The sequence below is a fragment of the Pagrus pagrus genome (assembly GCF_965226575.1).
Source record: "Pagrus pagrus genome assembly, chromosome: 9".
Lineage (NCBI taxonomy): Eukaryota > Metazoa > Chordata > Actinopteri > Spariformes > Sparidae > Pagrus > Pagrus pagrus.
In genome coordinates, this window is record NC_140193.1 from 14,616,224 (window position 1) to 14,638,747 (window position 22,524).

At 40.5% G+C, this 22,524-nt stretch overlaps 1 protein-coding gene across 6 annotated transcripts; it reads right to left on the reverse strand.

Annotated features, from left to right (window-relative positions):
* Positions 1-2,670: 2,670 nt before the first annotated feature.
* Positions 2,671-22,456, reverse strand: LOC311262661 (E3 ubiquitin-protein ligase MARCHF4-like). 6 transcript variants are annotated; one of them, XM_084362229.1, is made up of 7 exons: positions 22,316-22,456; positions 19,140-19,626; positions 18,296-18,656; positions 17,211-17,909; positions 7,717-7,872; positions 6,711-6,903; positions 2,671-3,274 (listed from the first exon to the last, which is right to left on the reverse strand). In XM_084362229.1, exons 4-7 carry the CDS (start codon positions 17,637-17,639, stop codon positions 2,853-2,855), a joined length of 1,200 nt encoding a protein of 399 aa, XP_084218355.1. In that variant the 5' UTR covers positions 17,640-17,909; positions 18,296-18,656; positions 19,140-19,626; positions 22,316-22,456; the 3' UTR covers positions 2,671-2,852. The 6 variants fall into 6 exon arrangements, with proteins under 6 accessions (XP_084218355.1, XP_084218353.1, XP_084218354.1 ...); XM_084362227.1 differs by having other exon boundaries at positions 17,211-18,656; XM_084362228.1 differs by having other exon boundaries at positions 17,211-18,656; positions 19,140-19,655.
* Positions 22,457-22,524: the final 68 nt, after the last annotated feature.

The following is a 22,524-nucleotide window of genomic DNA, read 5'->3' on the forward strand; positions in this document are numbered from 1 at the left end:
TGGCATTTGATTATGATGGGAAACAGCCCAGTTGCAAAATAGCCCATCCACCTGGTAATGTGGAGATTAATTAGACAGAAAACGAAAGGCTGAAGCAGGAAATGCTCTTCATGATTGTGCTTTTTGACAGCTGAAGGGAAATTATAAGTCGAAACAGCGTCATACTGACACGACAAGGTTATAGTGTACCGCCGCTTTGCCAAAACCTACAGGAATAAAAATAAATCGCATGACATTAAGCCCCAGCATCTCTTAAATGAATGCAAATCATTCACATCAGATGTATTTTTAAGCTAATGATGTGTTTTAATGTAATGCATGTTGGAAAGTGCTCAAAGGCATCTGAGGCAGAGCTCCTGAAAAATGTTTCACACTATGATCAGCTTTGGCTTTCTCGCTTTTAATGGATAATATTAGCATCAAAATGTTTTTTATTCAAGCGACTGCATCCAAATGAGGCGCTGTAGAATAATGCAGAGTGCCTTCTCTTTGCTGCATCACAGTGTCAGACTGTTTGTGGAAAACGCACCAGCTATGAGCATGATTTAACAGTGCTTCTTCCTTCCCACAACATGCTTTAGAAATCTACGAGTCCCCTGGGATCAAATTGATCTTTCGTGGACATGAAACAAGAGCTGTAAGGAAAAAATCAAAGAGCATATTTGAAACCGAGAGCCAAGAGACGCAGAGATCACTGGCTTCGTGAGCCAGATGTGAGCATGATTAAGTTCTTGATGGACTGCATCTGTTTTTTAATGTGAGGATATCGTGGCAGAAGCAGCTAAGCCTCATTGTTTGGATGCATTGTTGAAATACTGTAAGAAAGGCCCCATTGTAGATGAGGCGCACAACTCCAAAAAAAGCAAACGACTATTTAAAACTCATCACACAATCAACAGAGGCACATAATGTAAAATCAACTCCCTCTTTCCGGTAACAGTGCATCAAACCTACATTGCATTAGTGGCGGTAAAACACTGAAGAAACGGTTTATAAATGATTTTAGGCTGATTACTGATCCAGAGTCATTTACATGAAGTCATCCAATCCACATCACACTTACTGTGATATATCCACTTATCACTGACCTCTAAAGGTGCAATACGTATACATCTGGATTTAAAACAATCATACTTAAAGCTTTCAACAGAATCTGAAGGAATAACAGATTTGATGTTATGATGTATATGTATTGTGTTTCAAAACATGTTTAGCAAGCTAACCCACTCGCCCTGGCCCTTCACCGTCCAAAGCTCCTGCGCTGGTAGCATAAACACAAACATTTCCCTGGTGCTCTGGTCTCCTAGTCCGGACTGCTAATTGCACAGCTAACTGAGCTAACTTGCTAATGGCAGATACAGTTAGCTACAGTTAGCAGTTGCTCTGGGGATATGCTGCCTCCTATTGGTTTGGAGTACAAATTCAACAGGTGGCCAATTCTTACATATCGCAGCTTTAAAGAAGAGTTCCTATTAAAGAAGAGAAGAATTCTGGTATTTTTAAACCTGGGGCCTTTATTCACGTTTGTTGTGAAAATGATTCATACTTATCAAAAGTTTGGGAATCTGTCCAGCCGATCACCTCAGCTGGCAGCTGCGACACGGCTGCAATGTGTATCTCATGAGAGGCGAGTTTTTGCAGAAGGACGACGGCGGAAACGTGAGTCAGAGTTGAATAGAGGAGTTTGGAGTTTAGCTCGAGGAACTGTCAGCAAGAATTTAGCTCCAACTTTTAAAACCTAGATTGGTTTTGGGAATCGAGATGAGGCAACAACAGTCTTGAGCAAGGCTTGTGTTTGTGGCTACGAAAAACAAAACGTCTGTCTCTGTAGGAATTGTTTTTGTCATGTTGTCAGACATTTAAAATAAAAACCTCAGCCCTTCAGTGTCATGTTGAGGCGCTCTACTGGAACAATTCCCAAACTTTTGGTTAGTATGAATGATTGACACATCAAAGCACGTGAATATAGGACCCAGGTTGAAAAATACCAGAATTCCCCTTTAATAATCACACAAATTTCTACATAATGTTGCTTTAAATTGATAATGGAGTTATGTACTTTTACATATTTTCACACAGATATAATTTTATTATGGAGTGATAATTTGAGTGAAAAGTAAGGGACTGAGTGAAAACAGCTAGAAATCATTAAAAGCGATGAAAGGTTTTCACAGCACTTGTGAATCTAGGTCACAATGTATGCAAGGAGAAGTTGCAGTAAATCATTTTAACATGCAGAGATACGAACTACTGCACTTACTTAATAAAAGAAAATGCTTAATGTGTCCCGTAGCTGTCACTAATTATTAGTTTTGATCCGGAACAAGATACAACAGGGTTTTCCAGTTGTAAAAATACATTTGGAGGATTTTCAAAGTTCTTTCAACCAATATTTTCAGATCAGTGTTATGTAATATAGATAAATAGAAAAAGATGGTGATGTAATGTACGGGGAGTGTTAGCTCAAAAATCCTCTTATGGATGATGAATTTTCAACAGCATCTCAGTCTTTATTCTTTGATGGAGCCGGCTGAGGTGTCACCTGAGATGTGGTTGAAAGAGCTCAATCAATATGAACTTGGATTCACTTCAATGTTACAAGAGATCAGGAATGAACACATATGCTCATCTTTTTAACCAAATATCCGGAAAGAACTGTTTTTCAACCAATTCTGCAAATCAAACAACTTTGACTTTTATTCAATCCATGTAAGGACATCAGAGATGCATTTTGAAACAAACAACAACATGGTATTAATCCAGTGCAGTTAAGATAAGACTTTTTTTTTTTCAACTGTCAGCTGGTTCGTAAATCTGTCACCTCTGTGTGAGATAAGGCCTCAACTGACTCCTCAGACTGTAGTGACTCTCATGACCAGCTCTCGTGTGCTATTGCTGGGTTGGCTGCGGGGCTCCGGCTGCCTCAGCTGGCTGAGCAAGTGGAGGATGTTGTAGGGACAGTGTTGGTCTGGCACTGTGCTGCCGCTTTGGGGGTCCACATGTGTCCCCAGTCCTCCTGCGGCCGTCACCACGGTCGTAGAAGTGGAGCCGGCGGCCGTGGAGGCTACCACCATCAGCGAGGAGGTCGAGGTGGACACTCCTATCCCAGTCTGATAGCCCGGGCTGGGCTGAGACACAGTCCTGTCCACAGTGGTGTTCTTCAGGTCATCGCTGTCCATTGACTTATCATAGTTCAGGACCTTCCACTGCTGGTTCACGGCCTGCCAGCGATGGAAGATACGAAACACAGATGGTCCCTCGTGGACAATTAGTGCTGTGAAGATCAGAGCATCAATTAGACAATGTCAGTGCCTGGCAGCAGTCTAAATGACACCACAAAGTGATATATAACCCTGCAGTGGTGGATACACTGCAGAAAGTATTAGTTGAGGGAGCAGTGGAACAAAACAACTCATCTTTAAAGTATTACACCACAACCCGGAGATAAGATCTTCATTTCTTATAAAAACTGTAGACATGGCACAACTTGTGACACAGCAATACTCACCACTTTTGGATTTAGGTGAGCAAGAATGATGCATCTGTTCTTTGCGGTTGTTCGATAACATCTTATCACAGTTTAAAATTGCTTATTGATTGGTGTTCATGGAACACAGTATCTGGAAAATTGAAATCAATCTGTAACAAGAGATGCTTGGACCTCAAGATTTCACTTCATTTTCACTCTCTCACATATTAAAGTCATGCAGAGGGAACTAATGTTTGAACTGGATGTACTTGTAGTATTAACCTGAGCTAATTACACTCCACCTTCATCACCACTACATCCAGCACCAAGAACGCACAATCTGATATCAGTGTGTTGGTGCTGTTCCTGGAACATCATTGCGACTAACCAGTCGTGTTTTTGTAAAGTCATAGCTTTGCGACTCTGGGAAAAAGACCATGTTTTCCTAAACCTGACCAAACAGTGACAGAAAACTGAAAAGAAATGGAAAATGATGAGTGAAAAGTGTAATATGCTCCAACTGGGATATGAAGCGCGGTCTCTTGGGTGTGAATCCTGTACTCAACCCACAAGTCACAGCGACTTGATCAAAATGCAAATTTTGTTGCTGTCTTGTTACCAGAAATGTTGGCCCTGGACTGGAGCAATATTAATTATGATGTTCCAGGATCAACTCCAACACAGCAAAATCAGACAGACCAAACAGTCAGTGTTGGGCGTAATGTGCTCCAAAGTAAAGCATTACTGTAATCACATTACATTTGTTTGTAAGGCAGTAATATAATGCATTTCTGTTCCTAAATCTTATTACAGTTAATGATAAAACAATTACATTGTTACTTCTGTAACATAAGCTCCTCGTTTATCTGCATAATAGGCAGATAAAAAAAAATCATCAACGTGCCTTTCATGCACGCTTGCACAATAATTATGCAGCCAAAACGGTGGCAGTGACTTCTGGCATCGAAAAATGAAATTTGAAATTGAAAACAAAACCTTTGTATTTGAAAATGTCATATTGGGACCTAGACAAATATTTGGCACTGACATTGGTACAGACATAAAAAAAAGTGTATATATATTTTATATATTAAAATAGAGAGAGGAGCCTAGAGAGGAGGGGTTTGAGGGAGGAGGCAAAGAGAGTTATTTGCATATATGCATACTGATGAGGAAACTTCTCGGACATATTTTACTGACAAATGACACATTTCGATGCCAAAACTATTCACTGTTCTGGCTCCATAAAAAGTAATTGCCTGACCTCTCCTGATATCCATGAAAAGAACACAATAACAGTTTAGTTCTCCCCTGCAGCGGTTCTTCAGCCTGGGCAGTCTTGTGCTGATGAGCAGAGGATTTGAGAGACTTCTCCTCAAGTGATGCAACCACCGCTCTAGTCAAATAAACTAGACTAGTCTGCTGCAAGGCCATGGGTTTATGAGCGAGGCAGTTTGTTTGAGAGTGTTTGGCCTGTTAAATTCAGTTTATATGCAATTGAAAGTGAATGAAAGAAAGATCTTGTTCATGTCAATAAATGCCTTACCTATCCTGATATTTATCTATTGATCTACTCATTTCTTTTAAACAAACCCGCTCTGGTTTATAATTATAATTATACTTCAGATATACTGCACAAAATAATTTATTTCTAATGTGCATGGAAATATTTGTATAGCTTTTTATGGGTATGTGTACACTTCCTGTACGTATTTTGGCACTCAGAGGGTCGGGGAGATTCCAGGCCTGGGAAAGCTTTCTTCTATTTGTGTTGATTCGTTTTATGTCCAGTCTTTTATGTATATTTGTTGAAAACAAAATGCCCCATCTCAATGGTAACTGCCTCCAAACAAAAGTCTGTATATCCATGAAATGTAACATAACAACGCTGTCTAGTGCGCCCGTGGATAGGCTCCTCAGCCTGGGCAGTCTTGTGCTCCTCAAGAGGTATAACCACTGCTTTAATGATGAACACATCAGAAAAGCTGGACTCGTCTATCATAAAGCCATGGTGTGGTGAGTTTAAGTGACTCCAAACACCATTTAAAGAGCATAAAATAAGGATCTTGTAAATGTCTTTATTAGGACAGGGCTTAACGTTATTTTCTTAACTGGCAGATACGTGACAATGCACTTATGCTGAGTAACACAAATGTAATGTTTAGTGCAGTGATTTACTTTTTGGAAGGAGTAAATAAGCAATGAGTTATGTGTACTACAGTACTTTTATTGAGTAACGACAACAACACTGGTTATAGTGCAATATTGTCCTCTGATATGAGAAGTGACATATAGCTCAAATATTGCAAAAAATATAGAGATACATGGGACATAATAATTCCCAACCTCTTCTATATTGACAGTTTACTCATGAAATCCTGTTTCTCCTCTTCATCTGTTTCGTTTTCACACTCGAACTTGGTGGATAAGTGAAAGTCAGGTCTTTGCTCTTTAAAGTCTGCCAGGTGACAAGTTAATCTCTGTAAAGTGCAGAGTTAATGACTCCGCACTCAGTCCTCGCCACCAAACCGGAGACAATCAATCTCCTCTTCCACTCATCCTGCTGTCTGCTGCATTGGCAGTCAGAGTTTTTCTTAATGTGAGATGCCATCACATACTCATCCAAAAACAGGCGGGCCCCCGGGCTCCAGAGAGAGGACAGCAGGCTTAAAGCGGATGTGCTACAAGTTTCTGTTTGAACGCCCACACAAATCCAGAAGATGGTTAAAAATGTTTTAGCTCTCTCTTGTGTTATATCAGCGCACACAAGGTCGTCAAAGTTTAAATCTGGTGCAGTGGCTTTTATTATAGAGAGGAAAACTTTCAACTATGTGATGAAAATCACTTCAGTTGCTGCAAAAATGTTTTGAATGTTCATGTTTTATTAATCAAGAAAGCTTTGAGAATGTAAAAATGTTATAATAAAGTGTTCTGTAAGATAGTGAATATTACAATGCATTAAATAGTTATGCAATACAAAGCCAGTGTTGCGTGACAGGAGTCCCCACACTCACTATTGATCTTTTAGGTATAGATTTATACTTATATAGATTGTCAATAGGTTTGTGATCGTTTGTGCACACCTGGCCGGTACAATTACTGTATCGACTCCACTGAACACCTTCGACATGATGTTTGCTTTGACTGTTGAATGCATAATGCATCTGGACTAAAGGGACAAATTGAATATTCTCCTCACACACTCATTGCAGGAGGAATAATGTGACATCTAGCCCCTCACCTATGCAGACGATGTCCATGAAGCCGTACATGCCGTAGCAGATCTGGAAAAGCAGATCTTGACGCTGCCAGCGGGCTGACGGGCTGAAGGACGACCACACCAGCCAGGAGATACTGGCCATCAGGAACAGGGAGCCCAAGATGGCCGCTGCTATCTGCACTTTCTCTATCACTGTCAGAGAGATGGCCTGCCACTGCAGGAAGACACGGACCACAGTAGAGCTTAGCTCTCGGTATTTCATTCTCTTTTAACTTTAATGAATACTTGGACAATACTTTGTGGGACAAGAATGGGAGCAAACACACAGAGTCAACAAGGGGAAGAATAAGTGGGTACATGCTGATCAAAAAAGTATTAATTAAAACATTCATAATATGACATAATCAGGCTAATAATCCCAAACTATTTCATATAAAAAGGAGGTAAGGAAGACGCAGACAGGGGCAGGTGTATGTGTGTGTATCTGTTTTCTTTGGAAATAAAAATCTGTTCACAAAAAAAGCTACAAATGAAACCCTGGAAAAACCTAAAAGAAATCTGTCCAATCATAACCGTCCCTATCATATCACAAAAGGCTAAAACTGAGACAACAGTTGCTTCTGCAATCTTTCTGTTCTTGAGATCAGAGGGAAAAAGCCTTGTTTAATTCAATAAAACTTTCATCTTCACTTGAATTCCTCCATTTATGATCAGAGCCTAACTATAGCTGCAGTAAAGACAGTGAGTGATTCCTGAAAATACTGTTTTGGGTTTTTTGTCCCAAATATTTTGATATAAAAACCTGAAACGCAGCCAAATGAGCCCAGAGAGGAGTAAAGCCTGGGGCTATCTTACCCCAATCCCCATAAATCCCAACAATTCCCTGAATGACATTTCAGCACTTGATGTTTTGATTTTTTCATCTAAATGTAAGTTCACCCTCCTAGTTCCAAGAGCCGACAATAACTTGTTTGTAATATTTCCCTTTTATATTTCTACAGTGCTTCTGTCTGCACCTACTGCTTACCTGTAGTGGGTTCTTGGTGCTGATGGCAATGACCTGATATTTGTAGTAGCAGAGTTCACAGGCCCAGGATCCTCTCTCGCTGATCCATTTGATGAGGCAGGGCTGGTGGGTGCAGCGTACTGACCCACTGCACCGACACGGGCTCAAGAGCTCCCCCTGTGGGAGAGAGTCAGTCAATACCAGCAACACTGGGCAAGAGCTTTTCATAATTCAGTTCATTTAAATGCATAAATATATAACATTTTTTGCTGTATTTTTAATTTCAGTGGATGTCTTGTTTGGACAGTCTGTGCTGGTGCTGGTGATACATGAACCTTTCTAAATGTACATGTAAATAAATAAAAATGATGAGGTGTGAAGAAACATTCTGTTGAAAATGTAATGTACTAACAACTTCCTGAAGGTCTTGGTGTCACCTCATAATCAAGCACATTTTTAAAAAGAGGACTTGGGATTTTATTTCAAGACCAGTCAAGACCAAAACTGCAGATAAATCATCATGTTGAATAATTACTTGATGGATTATTTACTTAATGATGTGAGTGTTGATTAAAGATAGTTAAGTTGATTTCAGGTCCTTACCTCCTTACCTGTTCACCTCTGCAATGCATTCTGATTAGACATTTCATTTCTTGTGATATATACTGTATACATATACACATACAAGATATATATGCTAATAAAAGATGTGAATAATGACGAATCTTCATTTGTTTTCTGTTTTGACTGAAATGTGGATTAATTTTTACGCATGCCTATGTTTTCGATGTTCCACATTTTATTGGAAGTGTTTCATACAGTGTGGGACTCACACTGGTCTTGGTCTCAAACCCTCAAAGTCTTGTCTCAGTCTTGATACACTCTGGTCTTGGTCATTACTTGGCCTTGGTCTACATGGTCCTGATTACAACACTGGTAGCATTATTATGACCTGATGTGCTGGACACGGGTTTGAGAGACTTTAACAGAGAGTGGGAGCTGTATGTTTTTGAAATGTTCATGTCTTTTGTTCTGTTGTAGTTTTCGTGGTGTCTACTGAAGAACAGAGCGAAAGAGAGCTAAAATAAAACTTCAAAGATATCTGTATGATGCATGGCCATTATTTCATAACACAGAAGAAGTGCATAAAACACTGTATTTTGTAAACTTCACTGGTTGTGACTAATGCTATTGCTGTAATTTTATTTATTTATTTATTTATATATATATATATATATATATGTTTTTTTATCATGTGTTGTCTGTTCTTGTTTTGTCGTATTCACAATGCCTCGACTTAATTGTGGATCTTTGTATTTTATCTCTTTACTGTTATCTGAAAATAAAAAATTAAGTCCTGCACTGATGCATACTAAATTAATGTGTTTTTCAGTATTACCACACAGAATATAATGAGAACCGCAGACACAACAAGAAGACAATGCTAAAATGTTCTTCCTCATAATACTGGACTTGAGATTAAGAGCATCTTAAATAGTGATTTGTGATTCAAAAGAAATATCTCCTTATAGCTATTATTGACCGGCTGACAATCCTTTCTTTTCTCGTCTTATTTACCCCTGCAGAGAACCCTTTTTCATGCAATATACTGCAGGTTACACTATGCATACATTTATATTTCTTTGCAATTCTCTTGAGCTTCGTTGATTTTCTGAGAGAGTACAAAGCACACAGCATTGCACAATCATATTACAGTAGAACACCAGTTCAGGTGTGAAATGAAAGCTTTGCCTCACACCTAGTTGACAGGCAAAATGCTTGATTACTAGTACCGTTGAAAATAGGGGGATTAGTCAACGAAGCTTCTGTCAGAGAGCAAACCCCACAAAGCTGCAAAATACTGTGCTGAGGAAAGGGAGTCTGAAAGGGACTGCAGCTGTCATATAAGCATAAATATTCTTTTATAGTTGCAAATATGGTTACTTCAGACCAAATAAAAATATAGAAGAAACATTTTCTCCTTTACTCTTCCACCCTCCTATGTCTGCTCTCCCTGCCTCCTTCTCTGCTTGATCTTTGATAAAGGCAGAGTAAGTTTACCTGTATTATTTATCGTCGCACCTTTCATAAAGGCAATTCATAGTGCATATACTGTACATAGAATATATGAAAATACTATATGAAATGGCACATTTAAAGAGTGTTTAAGACAGTGAAATAAAACAGGAGATAAAAACAGAATAAAACAGATAAAACAGTTCAGCTACAGTGCAGTGCAAGATATGAATAAGCACTCCCAAGTTTAACCTAAAAAAAAATGGAATTGCATTAAAGTCTTAAGCCCTGATTTAAAAAAAAATGATGGTTGGAGCAGACCTTGGGTTTTCTGGGAGTTCGTTCCAGATATGTGGAGCATGAAAACTGACTGCTGCTTCTCTGTGTTTGGGTTTGACTCTGGGGACAGTAAGCAGACCTGTCCCACACCATCAGAGAGGTTCATCACAGAGCGGCAGATCAGAAATATTTTTTGGTCTTTAGCAGTGCTTTATAAACCAATACAAGTCTTTTTATATCAATTATTTGACAAACAGAAAGAGAGTGTAAAGATGTGAGAACTCTCCTGGTCTGAGGAGTATTGTTCTGAATCAGCTGCAGCTGTCTGGTCGACTTTTTAGATGGACATGTAAAGACAGTAGTTGAGCCAAATGAAGACAAACACATAAACATAAAGTCCTAATTTTTGATTCTTTAAGTTGTTTCGATGTAGCTATTGAAAATGAGGTCTGGGTCCATTACTGCACCAACATTTCTAGCTGGGTTTTGGTTTTCAACATGTGCAACTGAAGCTGACCACTGATTTAATTGTCAATTAAATGGATTAACTTCATGACAATTGTTGAACTAATTGTTGTTTTTAGGCTCCAAAAACAATAACTTCAGTTTTTCTTCGTGGAATTGAAGAACATTTTGGTCCATCCAGCCTTCTCTGTGCTTGTATGGGACCATAGCCAACTGGTGATATATAAATCGGTGTGTATCTCAACGATACAATATTTTGTTGTTTTATTAATAATCTGAGCTATTGGGAGCATCCAAATGCCGAACAGAAGAGGCCCGAGAATGGAGCCTTGGGGAACTCCACGTCTCATTTTCGAATGCTCAGATTTGTAATCAATCAACACAAACTAGTCCCTGTTCTTCAACCAAGACTTCAACAGTTTAGCATTGTGCCAGAAAGTCCTAACCACCTTTTCAAGTCTGTCTAATGATTGTGCTGAATGCAGCACTGAGATCTAACACCAAGACTAAAACTTTTACACTGTCTATGTTAAAGTAGAAGTCATTCAAGACCCTAACAAGATCAGAGCAGAGCACAGTGGTCATCACTGGAAACCAACAAATTAATGGTTTAGGGCCAGGTATTTAGTGCTTGAAAAACAAAAACAAAGTATGGGAGTTTGAGATGAGCTGATTGCTGTTCATTACTGATTGTTCTTTTTTAGTGGCTTTTTAACTTTGTTTTTCAGGGTCTGTGGGAAATGGCTTAGGAGTAAGAAGATCTAACGCCATGCAGTACAAACAATTGAAAAAACCTGGAGGCAGAACATCAAGACAGAAGGAGGGGGGTTTAGATATTGCACAATTTCCCTCAAGGTTGATGGGATTAAACTGTGTCATGCTAATTGCATTAATCTTAAGAGGACGCAATACAGAACTAACACCTGATATAGAAGCACTGACAGCCTGTCTGCTGAATGTTGTCAGTGAAGAAGAAGGGGACAAATTCATTGCATGACTTGGTGGATAGAAGTTCAGGGGCTACTGACACAGGAGGGTTTGTCAGCCTGTCAACAGTAGCAGGCCAGGCACATTGACTATTATTGTTTTTGACATCTGATGTCAGAAAAGGGAAAACCTAAAACTCTATGTCAGGCCGTCCTGCATGTTTCTAGCATTCGTGAAACAGCTGTAACCAACATCCTTATTTGGTATAATTATTGTGGATGTTATGGTTACTTCAGTCAGCCAGGATGTTCAAATAATTTTGGCAATTTCGAGTCCTCTGCGTCCGCCTGGTGACAACTACATATGATCGGTCACACCTAAAAGCAGAATAAGAATGCTTGTACTGTTTGTTTAACCTTAAAGGTTGTTGAAGCAAAGGTCTGCTTTCGAGAGGCATTTGAGAAGGGCAATAATATCGACTTATCCCGAGGTGGTGCTCGGGGGTCAACAGCAGCAGACGTGTAAACTCTTGAACCATGTTATTATTTAGTAAAGCAGAACTGAAAAGGTCATATAAAACAGCTGAGATTTAGCAGCCATATTTTCAACTTTACCAACATGTGTTTTCGGCGTATCCAGTGGGTTTGGAGCCTACAGAAGAGTCTGAATCCCATCAGCCAAAGTGGAAATATGATATTTGGCATTGCAAGCTTTTCACTTAACAGCAATATGTGCTCAGCCATACTCTTAACCAGCTATTATTCTTAAGCTGTATTCAGCCCAAGGAACAAATGAGAGATTTATAATCTCTCACACCGGGCCCCAAGCTCATTAAAATATTACTAGTCTTGTCATATTGGATATAAATGATGACCTAAAAGATGTAAGCGTGCCGCCGTTTTTAGGTCCTGACCTGCAGTTAAAGACACTAGGATCTATAAAATTCAAAGCAGGACCTTCTTGTAAAGATGTGTTTTAAGCTTAATGGGACTGAACAAAAAAGCCCGTAGTGAATAAAACAAATAAATTAGGTCCTGCTGCACGGAAGCTCTCCACCTTTCTGAGCTGAGGCACTCATTTTCTAAGCCAAGATATTTTCATTTGAATGTTAAATACTCCCTGTCCCTGTCTACCATGAACATGGCATAGAGAGAGTAGGAAGACATTCAAAACGCAGTGAGTTTCCAAATTATTTCTCCACGCCATCATTGTGCTGACATCTCTGACAGACGGAGCAGCACCCTGGTCGAGGAGAAGGGAGAGAAAATGCAGGGAGTTAGAGGAGAAAAGGCCCATCTACAGATGGCCAGGGTGGGAGTGTATTGGCAGGAGCACCAGAACACTTCTGCCGTGTCCAGTGGGATTCGGACCGCTCACTGTGACTGGCCTGATTGCAGCCAAGAGCTGAAACCTAGATCACTCCAGTACAACTGAGGCTGGAGAGAGAGTAAGAGAGACTGATAAAAAAATGTGGCATTACAGCCCACGCATACAGAAAGTGCTAACTAAATGTCCTTTTGTTGATCAAACAGCAAAGATAATTGAAAAAAAAAACACATTAGAACAATGTATTAAAAAAGATGATAAGTCTGAAAGCTCTGGCTGTGTTTTTCCATTTCTCTGTGCTGCATTGTCGTAAAAACACCTTGTTGCACCTAATTTTCTCCTTATAAAATTGGATCTACTCCCAATGTATATAACGACATGAAACTAAATTAGGGATGGCTATTCACATTTCTTAAGGGTCTGGAATCAATGCAAGTGAACTCCATTAACTCTAGCGAAATTGTGGTATAATAAACTAGCTCCCACAGAAACTGAATGAAAGCGATTTTTACAATAAACATTCAGGCCACAAGCTTTGCAGTCACTACAGTCATCTGAAAAACAGCGGCATATACACATTTTAATCATATTCAACAAGTTAGAGGGATAGAACAATCCCTGAAAAATTACACTGAAGGTCATATAATTTCAAATTTATTTATCTGCTATGACTGCTCATAAAACATGGGGACGCTCCAGTCATTGCCTATTTTACAGGAACCATTAGGCCTACAGTGACAGTTAATGGCCCATTTAAAAGTCATTGACTAGAAGAGGAACCAGAGTTTATAATTTAAGTTTATGAATTCACAGCTGCTGTCTATAGACACGAGCGAGGCCCAAAAAATTCATGTGCTTATGTAAGTTGTTTATATCCCATTTCCAACAAATGGCAGAGGAGCCATGCTATGATGGAGTACAGAGAGCGTCGAGCCTTGGCTCTGTGGGGCCATATAGAAAGAATGATGCTAACTTGACCCCTCGAGGCTTCTCATTGTGCTCAGACAAGCACACTGTGCAAGTGCATTATCTGCGTTATGATTTAGGAGGGAAAACCAACATTTTTTCTAAGCAGCAGGGACTCACATATTCTCAACATGCAGCTGAAGTGAGGACAGGAAGGTTGGAGCATCGGCCCTAAAGGGCACTTCAATGTAATAGTGCATGGCACATCAGGAAAGGATCCCACACACATGGAAATATTCCTTGATTTTTCTTTGTATAAGACTTATAGGAATACCCTTTTTAGAATTCTGTGCACGACAAGACAATTTCCTGAAAATCTTAAGAGAAATAGCTTTTTCTTCGAGGGGCTAGGTCAAGATCGAGTCTGAAAGCACAAGCTTAAATAGAGCAAACGCTACGTGCAAGAAAGCCAGAGCTCCCTCTAAAGCTTCTTCCTGACCTTTAGCTAAACAGAACTAATCATGAATGGAAATATGTCTGAAGTTAGCTGTATAATGAATAACCTGAGGCATTGAAGTAAAAGATATATGAATATTTGTCATTTCTTCAGCTGCTCATTATACTGTGCAATGTGTGCGTCTGGAGAAGTAGTTGAACTCCAGCAGAAGTAGTCTGGCTTGAAGTCTTTCTTTATACAAAAGTCATATGTCCATACATACATTAAAGGATAAGTTCACCCAAAAATGACATTTCTGTATTATCTCATCGACCCCATGCCGATGGAAAATTGGAAAATTTCGTAGTCCACAAAACCTTTCTGAAGCTTAAAACAGCGTTGCAGCATTCTCCTAAATAACTGATGTCGATGGGGCATTGTTTTAAAATGATCAAAAACAACTGAAAAATACCCAAAACAACGAAAATGACTCCGGTTGCTTGTCCAGTGTAATCCAAGTCTCCTGAAGCCCTGAGATTCCAGATTGATTTGGTGAGACTTTATTTCCACCCTTTGAAAATCTGAAATCTTCACTGTAGCTACTACGCTAAAAGTGTTAGCGCACACCCCGTCTGAAGTGGGTACACAAGCTCAACCGTGACTTGAGGGTGTAAATAACATCTTGTCAAATCAATTTGGGATCTCAGGGCTTCCAGTGACTTGGAAGCTGGAGCTGTATAGAGCCATTTCATATATTTTTTGGTTCTTTTCTTTATGTTTTAACGTAAGTCCTTATCTTCTTCAGCTGATAAGGAGAACGCTGCAAAACTGTTTTGCTGTGAAGCCCCAGAATTTTTTTGTGGAGTACGAAACTATATCTGACTTTCCATCAGCATGAGGTCATTTTTGGGCGAACGTATCCTTTAAAAGAGTTATAGGCGGCTGTAATTGTTTTTCCTGTCCATGCTGTCCTTGAGGAGATCCCTCTGTTGTGTGAATCTAGTGTAAGTGATGGTGGACAAAACTGACATGCTTTGTTCTGTGCTCTCAAAGTGAGTAATATCCAAAGTCAGTCTTTTAGTATCAAATTCCCTATATGTGTTTCTTGGGCTATTGAGAAGGGGTAATAACACAAAGAAAGAATTTTGTACTAAAAAGACTGAAAAATATCCACATGATTTGGCTTGTAGACTTCTAAATGGATTGTTTTATGGCTGGTAAAGAGAAGAGGGATTATTACAGTGACCAATGACGTTAAATAGGCATGTGAGTAATGTATTACAACAGATTTGGAAGGAAAGGTGCGAAACTATCTTTAAAAACAACAGGACTTTGGTTGTGAATCACTAAGGGCACCTCAGAGAAAATGGCACCAAAAACACAGACGTGAATTCGATTACACAGACTTATTACATCGTTTGGTGTCACATTAAATCAGAGCGCAATCATTCTTCAATGGTTGCCTCCGTCAGACACTCAAGGCCCTTTTCTAGTGGGATGCTTGAGGAAAGCAATGTCTCTTGCTCCCTTCTTTACTCTGTCTTGAGTAGCTCAGCCTTGGGGATGGAAGTGTTTTGGAGGTGGATTGTCAGATCAGATACTGGCTGCCTTGGTCTATGTGACATCCTGGAGGCTAAGGGAGAACAGAGGATAACTAATGTCCCCACTGCCTGTATCACACAGTGACACACAGACAGTCCACTCATCTCTCTTTTCAAATGGAGCACCATTCTCCTTTTAACCATTTACACCTCAACAGATCCATATCTGGACTGCACCCAAACCAACAGCAGAGATGACAGGGAAAGGAGGGCCGGCGATAGATAAGAACTTGCATATTGATAAGACTGCATGAAATCAAAAGCTATTGACTAGCTGCAACGTCTCCAATGAGATGAGCTGGAGGAGACTATTGAAAATACTGCAAACTTTGAAGACGGTACTTTGTATGCATTGCAGAGTGTGCTGACTATCTGTGCAGTTTGTGAAAAAACAACGATCAGGCCTTGTCTGCCAATCTCATAACTAGACCCCATGTCAGTAATAATTACAAAGTGTGTGCTCAGAGGTGGAAAGATGCACAGAACTGCTGTTGGAGTAATTAGTTGATGAAACATGGAGAGATTATAGGCCATACACGGTGCAATGACCATGAAACGATCCTCTGCTGCTCGGGTAAAAGAAAAAGCGACCGTGAGTACAGCCTGCCAGATAAAAAGGTATGTTCTACACCTCAGTTATCTTGCTTCACATTTTTTATAGCCTTCCTACCTCCATTACTAATTGGTGAGGTGTGACATATTCGGCAATGTGGTCTCAAAGGCTTTGTCAAACAGTGTAACTAATGTGTCCGCAAATTGCTAAGTACCAGCTTCTGTGTTATAATTTCATTTTATTTATTGCGGCACACCTTGGCCATCTTCTTTCAGATTTCTCCACTCCTGATTGATGTAGTGTGACATTATCATCAATATGGCCCCAAAGATGGAGGCGCACGGTGTGATTAACTTGAAGGCTCTTCCCTTCTGTTCTGTGAACATTATTATTATTTTTTTCTTTGCTGTTTCCAGGTGGTGCCTGCCTGTGAGCAGCAGAGTGAGAGGCATTATTTGATTTTTTCATGCATGTAATGCTTCGATATGAATTCACAGTGTTTGGCTATAATGACTTGTTACTGCATCTCTGTGTATCCTCCACACTTGTCAACCATGGGGACAAGGTCTTTCATTATCCTCCCACTGCTAGCCACAGTATAGCTGTCTTTTCAAGCCGCACAAAGGGATGAGCGCAGGATGCAGTGGGATCCCTGCTCAGAGGGCTCTCCATATGCATGGATGCCCTAATAAGACGCTGGGAGTGGGTTTTCTCACTGGAAAAGAAGCTTGGCCAGCGGAAAGCCTGCATGTAACAGAGGCTCTCCCAGGAGGGGATGATTTCTGGATATAAATGTGCAACATTCACACAACCCCCTGATCCAGTTAACCTATGCTCTTTGGAGAGATTTCATTCCAACTACATATAACACCAACAGATTTCATAAATCTTTGAACCCTCAGGGAGGAGATGTGTGAGTGCAATTAATTAATGAATTGGACAGTAACTTGCCTCATGACAGAAATATCTTGCTTCAACATTTATGGGAACATTTTTCTTGACTTACGTGTTCTGGTCCCTGGAAGCAGATCCTGCACACAGGCGTCCTGAAGCCACTTTCCGTATAGCTGGTGAGGGAGAACCTCTCCTCCAGTTTGCCCTTTGAGCAGTCATCAGAGGAGCTGCTGCAGCCGCGCAGGGCCGCCGACAGCTCTGCAGCATCGACCCAGGCCGTTCGCTCTCCGCCCGGTTGCCCGGTGGCTCCTGCTGCAGGTGGGGCAACCCGTTCCCCTGCGTGCTGCTGGTGGCTCCGCGTTAACGTGTTGTTGTTGTCGGGGACGGTGACGCCTGCCTCATGGCTTTCCGTAGTTTGGCCGCTCATGGGGGTCAGCGGAGGCAGCGGTGTCGGCGGCGCCGGTGGCCCGAGCAGGAGCACCCTCAGGTCACCGAGCAGGACGCAACAGCGGCTCTTCAGCATGCCCTGGCTGCGCAGCATCCGACTGTCTCACAGCAGCATGCAAAGGTGCTGGAAGAAATCAGCATGTACTGTGTGTGTCCCCGTCATGAGCAAACACTTCTTCATATGTCGTGAGATGGGATAGTGGAGGAAGAGGATGCGTTTCCCAGCGTTTAAAGCAGCCTTTTAGTCTTCTGTGGTGATATTTAATTTAAAGTCTTTTATTGTCTCCCCACGAGAATGTAAATCCGAAAGGCAAATAAATCCCATCGATGCAAACAAGTGTCTGAAGCCATTAAGTTCAATAAGCTAAAAGAGGAAAGTCAAATGTTAGATTGATAGGAATATGCATTCAAGTAATAAGGCTATGGCCCGTTCACTCAGTGTCCACTGTCATTTCATGGCCTTAATAGTCCGCCTGCTCTGTACAACATAAACTATCTCGACAGGCTTCTCCCTCCAGATTCATGACGAGTGCACAAACCAAGAAATCTGCCTCTGCTACAACGGACTGATACAGACTACAAAACAAAATGTCAGCGCTCAATCTTCAAATTCAAATATTTGGCAACAACACCAAAAAGACACATTTACATGAGCGGAGCTCAGATTCCTGTCGACGGCTTGTAAGGCTCTCAGAGCAAATCAAGTCAATCGATGGCGTGCCATGTTAGGGGAAGCGAAATCTGTCTTACCTGCCGAGCTACCCCGATTTCTATACGACTCACAGTTTGGGCTTTTTTGATTATTTTTCATAGATCTCCAGCCAGACTGCAGGTCGCTGACAACTCTGTGTGCAGCTTACATCCCCGATTATCGCATTTCCATGTCCGAGGAACAAGCCGACGGGTTTAAATCCCTCCGTTAAAATCCAACACGATTGTCGGACTGTCCTGCTCTGGCTGAAAGCGTCCGTATCCCCGGATTCTCCTGTGATCATTGGCTGCTGAATTGGTGCTGCAGCTTCAGCACCATGATTCCTGGGACAGCTCCCAGACGCCACACGTCACCACCGCACGGTGATGCAAGCAGCCAACTCATTACTACAACTGTGGACTGAGACAAATACACAGGGAAATTGTTTAATTGCTTGTTTTGGGCGAGACATCCATCAATATAGATATTAAGTTAAAGGTGACGTTAATGTAGGTGTTTGTTGCCTTTAATCACGCAAACTGAGAGCAGAAAATTAAGTTGTACTAGTGAATTATCAATAATTAAACAAGTCAATTATCGGACAACACAGGGGATTATTCATAACAGCTCGGCTAAATAGTGCTATTTTGCTAAACACAAATATCAATTAGGTTGAAAGTGGCTTAAACCTTAAATATGATCATGTCCAAAAGAGTGATAGGGAAAAAAAATGCAGGCTAGACTCAAATCAAAACACTGATTAACCCAGTGGTGGAGGAACTACTGAAACTCCTCACTTAAATAAAATGAACAGGGTTGCAAGCAATGATTATTGTCATTAATGATGAATATGCACTATCTATCATCTTGTGATGCACCTGGACACATCATCGGTGATTGTACCTGGGGCCATTGTGTTTTGGGTCTTGTGACAATCTTACACCCCCATCCAGGTGACCCGGCTGGGGTTGATCAAGCCCCGACTTGTGTCCAGGTAGCACAACCCATCTCGTGGTTCTACTCTCCTGATCCACAGCCAGCTCGGAGCTAATTTAGCTGCCTCGGTGGCCAACTTGATGTCCCTTCGCATGTACTTTTTCCTCTTCCTCATTTGCCTCCTCAATGCGGTCCTCCCGGGGTACGGTTTGTTCCAACAGAATGACCTGCTTGGAGGCTTCTGAGGTCAGCGCCATGTCAGACCTTAAGGTTGTTGGCAGTGTTTTCTGGGAACTTCAGCTGCTTCCCCAGGTCAACTTTCAGCTCCCAGTATTAGGCTGTTGCTAGCAGCCCAGATAAAGTGGTCCTGGCAGCTGTTGTTCTCTACTCCCGGGCCATGACGGAAGGAATGGTCTTCTTCACTGGGCAGAGGTGCTTGAAGTGGCTGATCCCTCTGCAGATGGTCAGAATGTCTCAATTGATCTGATTAATTTAATGATTAATTGATTAATTATCTGGTCTCTAAATGGCAGAAAGTAATGCCCACCACAATTTCCCAAAGCTCAAGTTGATCTAAACAAATTGCTTGTTTTTTAGTCCAAAACCCAAAGATATTCATTTAATCATCATAAAATTCCAGAAAACCAGAAATTATTCCAAAAAATGGTGGCAGTTTGGCAGAAAAACGGCAAATGATTAATCGCTAAAATGTTGCAGATCACTTCAGCACTTAAAAGTTTTATGTATAAATACTACTACTGTTACAACCTTGCATTCAAACTTTTACTTAAGTAAAAGTTCATACATATAATAAACTAGAATGACTGCCTTGCAGTTGTATGCCTCTGTCAACCGGTCTGCTCTCTTACATCCATGTCTGTTCGAGGGTTCAGAGAGAAATAAAAAACAGTCAGATTCATGCTATGTGTTCACATGCTTGGCATTTTCAACCCGGTAGCAGACGATCTATACAATCAGCAGTTTCAGGGGAGGCACCCAGAATTAGTGTAACGAAATCAGTATCCGAACAACAGTGAAATACGGTCACAATCTGTTCCTGAGTTATGGCATTAAATAATGGCCAGAAAAGCATTTTTGCAGACCATTATGATGTCACTGTTCAGTTGTCTTTTGATCTTGGATATAACGTGTCATCAATTCATAATTTTATCCTATTATATCGAAATATGTGTTTTGTGAGGTCACAGTGACTTTGACCTTTGACCACCAAATTCTAATCAGTTAATTCTTGAGTCCAGGCGGACGGATGTGTCAGATGTAATGAAATCTCCTCCAGACGTTCTTGAGGTATCGCGTTCATGAGAATGGGATGGAATTGAGCTCACAGTGACCTTTGACCACTAAAATCTAATCAGTTCACCCTTGAGCCCAAGTCAAGGTTTGTGCCAGGTTGTATAAAATTACCTCAAAGTGTCCCTGTGATATCACATTCAAGAGAATGGGAACAGGCGTATAGATGAACAACCTGAAAACATAATGCTTCTGGCCACAGCTCTGGCTGGTGTTCGATATGTGCTACCTATCAAGATGTGCTACTTACCACATCTCAATAGCTCATGGTTCAGGCTAGTGCTATCTTTTTGTGTTAAAGTAACATTTTTGATAAGGCAGCATAAATTGTCAGAGGCACAGAGGCATAAAAAGAAAAAAATGAACCATTTGGGGAGAGCTGGACAGAAACCATACACACAGAGGAGAGCAATTAACTGGCTAGTCAGGGCAGCTGTGTCTTGATTGAACAATTGAAATGAAACCACCTGTGTCTCGACTCAGAGTCAGCCTGCAGAAACGTGTTTCTCTTATTTTAGTTTTTCAGAATTTATGTAAGACTGCGGTCAGGCTAGTGGTCATGGAGTGAGCATTAAATGGATTGCCAACAGTGAAGTGACACATTAAACTTGTAGCTCTGACTCCAGCTGGTTTTCTATTCTGGCTGGTAATTGCAACTGATTGCTCTTACAACACATCTCAGGTGTAAAGTGGTGCATGACTAAATGGCTATTCAACCAAGACAGCTGATTGTTAAGGCTAAGCTTACAGAACAATAGAATTATGCTGTGGGTTAACAGCAGCGATGGACGAAGTATTCATATCAACAGCTTCAAAATCGTTTTGATGGTACAGTGTCTTGTAACAGGGAGAATGGTGTCTTGTCTCAGCCACTCCGCCCACCTATCACTTGTTTCTGCTCTATGAACTTCAGTGAGAGGGTAGGATCACAGCGTTACATACATGTTTACTTCAACATACACGTTTTCAACACATAACATGTTATGATGTAATGAGTTTAACTTGTAGTTAGCACCTACATTACATCTGACAAATTGTTACAGACCTGGGATTTGTATTTATGACAGTGGTGTCGCAGTCAAAAACTGTAGGAGGGGGCTAAATCTCACAAAATGCCATTTTCTACATAATGTTGCTTTAACTAGTGGGTAAACTTAACATTTGCAAAGAAACAAGCAATCATAGCCATCATCAATCATCAGATAAATGAGGCTAGCTAACTGACATAGCAGAGTAAAAAGTACAATATTTCTCTATGAAGTGTAGCCAGTGGGGTAAAAGTATAGCACACAATGTAATATAAAAAGTAGGGGTAGACCGATTACCAGCCTGATATTCAGCATTTGTTATGATTATCAGTATTGGTGATTTTTCTGTCAGATTGCCAATAAAATAAACTAATTTAAAAATGCAAATTAGCAAATAAGTAGCAGAAAATCTAAATACTCATGTAAAGTACCTGAAAAGTGAACTTAAGAACAACACATAAGTGTTTCGTTTCAATTAGTGGTTGTTTTGACACAAAGATTTTCAGTTTTACTGCAAATGAATATTGTTCCCAAATAGCGTTTGTCATTCTCCTTGATTTCTAAATATTGCTATCGGCCCTGAAAAAGCCATATTGGTCGAGTAGTAAAAGTATTATTAGATTACTTCTAAATCTTACTTCTGATTTGGTGATCTATTTTTGTTACTGTCCACCACTTTTAATTGTGTATCTTGTCTTTGTGAGTAAAATGCGAGAATATTTAGCTAGTTTACAGCTACAGTTAGGTTACTTAGCTACTTTAAAATAGCCTAAACTTTATCAGAAAGAGAGACAGTTATCTTACCTTCTTTTTACCTTTGTTTGCCAACGTTTTCTTCAAGCTTACACATAAAATATATCTGCCAGGGTTACATAAAAGCGTGTTTTCTCAACACAACAAAGAAGAAATGTTAGCTTTTTAGCTCGAAGGTTATCCTTTTCTCGCCATCTCTCTACATCACCTAGCAACCGCCATCTCCACGTGCCTTATTGTTTTTCTACGTCACTTCCTGG

Coding starts and splice junctions, on each gene's coding strand:
- LOC311262661 (XM_084362232.1), bottom strand. CDS start 17,639: ATGCTGCGCAGCCAGGGCATGCTGAAGAGCCGCTGTTGCGTCCTGCTC. Junction 7,873..17,210: donor GCTTCCAGGGACCAGAACAC/GTAAGTCAAGAA, acceptor TCTCTCCCACAG/GGGGAGCTCTTGAGCCCGTG. Junction 3,275..6,710: donor CATGGACATCGTCTGCATAG/GTGAGGGGCTAG, acceptor TGATCTTCACAG/CACTAATTGTCCACGAGGGA.